Below are 6,000 nucleotides of genomic sequence, written 5' to 3'. Positions count from 1 at the left end.
GCTACGGGGAAGAGGAGGCAGCCTGAAGCACGTTGGACTCAGAAGCTCAGTGACGCGCTGCATGAGGAGGTCTAGAGCCTATCTTATTGGCTGAGCCAGAAAGAAAGTTATTGGTATGCCTTTGTTTTTTTTTTATAAAACTGCCCTTTTCACCTCAAGATGATCACCATGGTGCTTGGATCAAGTCAGATGCATTCAGCATAATATAATATATCTTATGTATTCTAATAAAAATGTATTTCATATCTCACATACCCTTAAGAACAAAATTGATCTGGTCCACCCATTCCCTGGCCTCACGGGGACTGCTGGCAGTGAACTGCAGAGAAAAACTATCATTGTTGATTTGAAGACTATTCTCATTCTTCATTGTAATGACAGCAAGATGACTGAATAGAGCAACAGCAATGAGCAATGTGAGTGTGTTTGTGTGCGTTGAACCTGGTAAGAACGTCTTCCAGGAGCGCTCAACTCGAAGCACGAATTCTTTTTGGAGTCTTTGCGTAAGCTGGGCACCAGCTCTGCACTGTAGCCATTAATATAAAATGAGCCCTTCTGCTGTTTGTCTGAATTCAGAAGACAAAATCCAAGATTCTCAATATCTCTGTCTTTGATGTTCATGTCCTCATTAAACAGGACAGGACATACCTTTCTCACTCCCGTAGTAATAAAATATGGTGTTGTTTAGCACACACCATCGCTTTTGCCATTCCATGCTGAAGAAACTGTGATCTGAAAAAAGAAAAAGATTAGAAATGCTTGTGGATTTTATGTGACTTGATGCTTTGATTTTAAAGATTCCTACCACGTCTCTTCTTCTCCACGTAGCCTTGCTTTAGGATGTTACTCAGGTCCTGTGCAGCCACCAGAGGGATCTCTTCAAAAACTGTCAATCAGAAATCAATATAAATGAATAACACACTTACTCAAACATAAAATAGAATACTTATGTTTATTGTTTATACAATGAAAATAATTATTTATATATATAAAAAAACATTTTGTGGTCAGTAAGATTTTTTTGTACTTTTGACAGAAGTCTCTTATGCTCACCAAGGCTGCATTTATTTGAAAAATACAGAACAAGCAGTACTTTTGTGAAATATTATTACAGTTATAAATAACTGTTTTCTATTTTAATATATTTGAGAATGCAATTAATTCCTGTGATGGCAAAGCTGAATTTTCAGCAGCCGTTACTGTAACATTCAGTGTCGCATGATCCTTCAGAAATCATTCTAATATGCAGATTTGGTGCTTTAGAAAGTAAAAAAAGAAAAAAGAAAAAAATTATTAGAAATAGAATCTTATTTAACAATTGATGTATTTACTGTCATAATATCACTTCTGGTCAATTTAATGTGTCCTTGCTGAATAAAAGAATTAATTTTTTTCAAAAAAAAATCTTACTGACCCCAAACTTTTGAATAACAGTGCGTGCGTGTTTGTGTGTGTGTATATATATATACTGTATATATATATATATATGTTTACACACACAATACAATACAATACGATGTTTATTTATATAGCACATTTAAAACAACCGAAGTCAACCAAAGTGCTGCACAGATTATGCAAAACAAAACAAGTCAACAAGTTTATAAACAATAAAACGCAAACTATAAAACACACACTGTAAAATGGATGAGGTTCACTAAAAGAAAGGATCATTGCACAGCAAGTCAAAAAATATTAAATGCCAAGGAGAAGAAATAAGTTTTAAGAGTAGACTTAAAAATAGATAAAGTTGAGGCAGTTCTGATATGAATTGGGAGACTATTCCATAACTTAGGGCCAACAACAGAAAAAGCACGATCACCTGTTTTTGAGACGTGCCCTGGGAACTTGCAATAAACCAGAATCAGCGGATCTGAGTGTTCTTGACTGAGTGTATGGGTGTAACAAATCAGATAGGTACTGTGGAGCCTGATTATAGCGAGATTTATAGACAAACAGTAAAATTTTTAAATCAATTCTATATTTGACTGGCAACCAATGCAATGAAATCAAAACTGGTGTGATAGACTCATGTTTGCGCTTCCCATAAAGAAGACGGGCCGCTGCATTCTGAAGCAACTGCAGATGAGAAACACATGACTGAGGAGCACCGATATACAATGAGTTGCAGTAATCCAATCGAGATGTTACGAAAGCATGCATAACCATTGCAAACTTCTTTAGAGACAAAAATGGCTTCACCTTCGTCAGAAGACAAAGATGATAAAAACAGGACTTGACCACCGCACTTATCTGCTTATCAAATTTAAGATTATTATCAAACCAAACACCTACATTTCTTGCACATGTAGTTCTATATGGATTAAGAAGTTCAGATTCAAAATCATGTACACAGTGGTCATTTGAGCCAAACAAATTCAGTTTTACTTTCATTGAGGTTTAGGAAATTACTTGTAAATCAAAGTTTTAGTTTGTCCAGACAATCTAAAATAGGCTTTAAAGCCTGTTTGTTATCGCGCTTCAAAGGGATATAGATTTGTGTGTCGTCGGCATACAGATGAAAAGAGACCCCATACTTTTTAAAAATAGATCCTAGAGGAAACATATAAAGAGAAAACAGTACCGGACCAAGAATCGAGCCCTGAGGGACACCAGACTTTAAATATATTTCAGATGAGGATTATATATATTTTTTGACCCTGGACCACAAAACCAGTCATAAGTAGCATGGGTATATTTGTAGCCAAGAATACATTGTATGGGTCAAAATGATAGATTTTCATTAGGATATTAAGTAAAGATCATGTTCCATGAAGATATATTTTTGTATTTCCTACTGTAAATATATCAAAACTTAATATGTAATATGCATTTCTACACTCTTAAAAATAATGGTGCTTCAAAAGGTTTTTCAAGCAATGCCATAGAAGAACCATTTTTGGTTCCACAAAGAACCATTCAGTCAAAGGTTCTTTAAAGAACCATCTCTTTCTTACCTTTTTATAATCTGAAGAACCTTCTTTCGTCACAAAGAACCTTTTGTGAAACAGAAAGGTTCTTCAGATGTTAAAGGTTCTTTATGGAACCATTTAGACAAAAAGGTTCTTCTATGGCATCGTGAAGCACCTTTATTTTTAAGAGTGTAAGAACTTAATTTGGACAACTTTAAATGCGATTTTCTCAATATTTTAATTTTTTTGCACCCTCAGATTCCAGATTTTCAAATAGGCTAGTTGTATCTCAGACAAATATTGTCCTATCCTAGCAAACCATACATCAATGGAAAGCTTCATTATTTGGCTTTCAGAGAGAGAGAGAGCGCGAGCGAGAGAGAGAGAGAGAGAGAGAGAGAGAGAGAGAGAGAGAGAGATTTGTAAATATAACAGTTCCTATAAATGATAAATATATATATTTAGGTGTAGATGATGTACAAAGGTGTACCATTGAGCTTTTGCACTGCTAAAATTACCATTTTTCCCTGTCATCGTAAGGTGGTATAACCTCCAGGTTTAGGGAAGAGGGGGCCCGGCCCACCCATAAAAATTTGTCCCGGGCCCCTGATGGCACTGCTAATATGATGACAACTGTAATAAGAATATATCAAAATCTCGTGCAGGGCTTGCTGCACTTTAATCTGCACCCACGCATTTTTAGCATGTTTTCTAGGGCATATGAGAGTGGCAGCGCAGGCGAACAATTTGCTGCATACAGGGAAACGAGACACAAATCCTCACCCTCGCGATCCGGCTTTCATCAACTTCAAACCTCAAGAGCTAAAAGGGAGCGTAGGCGACAGGTGGGCCTCTGGGCACGCTACCAGACTTATTTAAAACTCATTTAGACACGAGCAGATGCTTCCTTCCCTGCACGCTAATGTCGAAGTAATCTCTGTGGCATCTCTTCTCTTTGAGCTAAGGCTGCCATTCGATGCATAAAACAGACAGCGTTATGCAGTCAACTGTGCAGAGGGCTGTCTTGAACTTGTCACTGGAAAAAATGGTCAAAAGAACAACGATAAGCGCAACTGTGATGTGAGCGGTGGATATAACAGCTTGGAGAATCTAATGCCTCTATAAATAAGACTCAGCTCATCAAACGCACCCAGTCTGCGTGACATCACCATCGAGATCTGTAGCCTGCCATGTTATGTGTCCAGTTTATCAGACAGATGACCATCTCGCAGAGAAGCCCTTTGACCCTCACTCACATTCACGAACACACATGAGCCTTTTCCGTACACACGGCCACATCTACGTCGTCATAAATACAACTGTTTGTCAAGGGTAAGTTGATGTATCATCGAAAAAAACGGAGACCTCGGTCCAGCCACTTCTCTGTTCATTTTTCTCTTTGTGCGATTTTGTCCCGACACCTTTTACTCCCCTCATCCATCCACATCCCCCTCTGTTCATTTATCTAAAAGGTCAAGCCCCGGTAATAGTTCAGAAGAAACAGAATAAACAACAGAAATGTGAGAATGGCATACAATTAACAGTCTCTCTAATCTTCACACACCTACTGACAACCTTCTTCCTCAGGCCTTGCTGTCTGACCCCATGGTGCGGTCAGAGACTTAAGCAATGGCAAAATGAATGGCGAATTTGTGTTCAGTCATTCTTCACAACCTACGACCTGCCCTCCTGAGGAAACCAAACAAACAGTGGGCGTGCTTCTGGCCAGTCACTATATTCGTGATTCTTCCACAGGGTAGCAGTGTAACCAAACATTTCACCTACAGAAAAAAATGGCATGTTTTTCTATTCTGAACTGTCTCCAAGGAAACCCAAGATTCTGATTGGCCGAACAGATGCAACATTTAACTTCAGTCATTTCCTTCAAACCAATCAGAGCTTGATATATTTAAAGCCACAGAGGACAAAAAGCAGCCAAATAGGCAATGGAAAAAAAATCAAGAGCTCGAACTGTTACATTTCTGCCTGTTTCTTACATTGTCAGTTTCCTTAGATTCTACATGTTTTTATAAACATGCACATTTGAAACCATCATAAACAAAATCATTTACCTCTGTAACTATTAAAGTGACATAAAAAATGCACGTGGCACCGGTCTTGAGGATTTTCATTTCGCTTATAAATAGCATTTTTAATTATTCAGAGCAGTGAGGTTTCTTAACTCTCACCCCTTGCATTCTCCCTCCTTAATTAGCATAAGGCCAATCATTTCCATTTAAACGTGCTGTGGATGTTTATGAATATTTCAGAGTGTTACATCACCATCGTTCTCAGAGGCTTTGTGCTGTTAGGCCTTTTCCGACTTCATTTATTTTGTTTTCTCATGTTGTTCTTTACCAACATCAATTATTCTGAAGTATTCAAAGACAAAAATGGAGCATCAAAATGTATCAGAAATCATGCATCAGAGGACTTGTTTAGTTTTCGCTAAGCAGCCGTCCAATTCCAAGCTTGATTTTGTCAGTAACTCATGACAAGAAGCACACAAATACGTTGAGATGTGGGGAGAGGAGAAAGGGAGCGACACACAGCTAATGACTCTCCCCCAGGCGCTCTCCGCGGCTGCTAGATGCTTTGTGGTGATGCATGGCATGGCCTCTGCGATGTGGCAGGGCGAGATTGGTGGAGTGAGGCATTGAGCGTGCCACGCAGAGGGACGTTCATCAGTGCCACTGCAGCAAGAGAGCGGGGACTGATGCCACGAGTGGAGCTCGGCGGGATACGGGAGAACCAAGAGATGGCTGGCCCAGTCTCCCTCCCCCTCCTTCTGCAACATGGAGGTAGGCACAGCTCCAGGTCACACTACTCCTATCTTTGCCTGCCACCACCAATGGGCTGCTGTGTTTACTCCTCACAGACTCGTTCTGCAGAGAACCCTTTTGTAACAATGACATCGAAAAATTTGACAGCGAGAGCAGCAGGTCTCAAATGAGTGGCGAACAAACAACCTCATATACTATTTAATTAATTACCGTTCGTCATAAGCTCATTTCAGGTGTTCATATTGGATAATAAAGCTGGGCTCTGTGCGCATTTAACATCTTCACAAACATGCATAATACTGCGC

At 39.1% G+C, this 6,000-nt stretch overlaps 1 protein-coding gene across 2 annotated transcripts in view; it reads right to left on the bottom strand.

Annotated features, from left to right (window-relative positions):
* skap1 (src kinase associated phosphoprotein 1) overlaps window positions 1-6,000 on the bottom strand; it is a 31,704-nt gene that overhangs the window by 14,477 nt on the left and 11,227 nt on the right. For both annotated transcript variants that reach the window (XR_001636192.1, XM_016510703.1), the window contains exons 5-8: window positions 806-886; window positions 649-732; window positions 442-566; window positions 256-319 (exon numbers count right to left, since the gene is read on the bottom strand). Coding sequence is in view for 1 of the 2 variants with exons in the window: in XM_016510703.1 (XP_016366189.1) it covers window positions 256-319; window positions 442-566; window positions 649-732; window positions 806-886 (354 nt within the window). In the remaining variant the exon portion in view is untranslated. The remainder of the gene's footprint in view (window positions 1-255; window positions 320-441; window positions 567-648; window positions 733-805; window positions 887-6,000) is intronic.

This window comes from Sinocyclocheilus rhinocerous, unplaced genomic scaffold (genome assembly GCF_001515625.1).
Source record: "Sinocyclocheilus rhinocerous isolate Xijiao unplaced genomic scaffold, SAMN03320098_v1.1 scaffold144, whole genome shotgun sequence".
NCBI lineage: Eukaryota > Metazoa > Chordata > Actinopteri > Cypriniformes > Cyprinidae > Sinocyclocheilus > Sinocyclocheilus rhinocerous.
The sequence above is the reverse complement of the archived record's forward strand: the minus strand, read 5'-3'. Positions and strand labels throughout refer to the sequence as shown.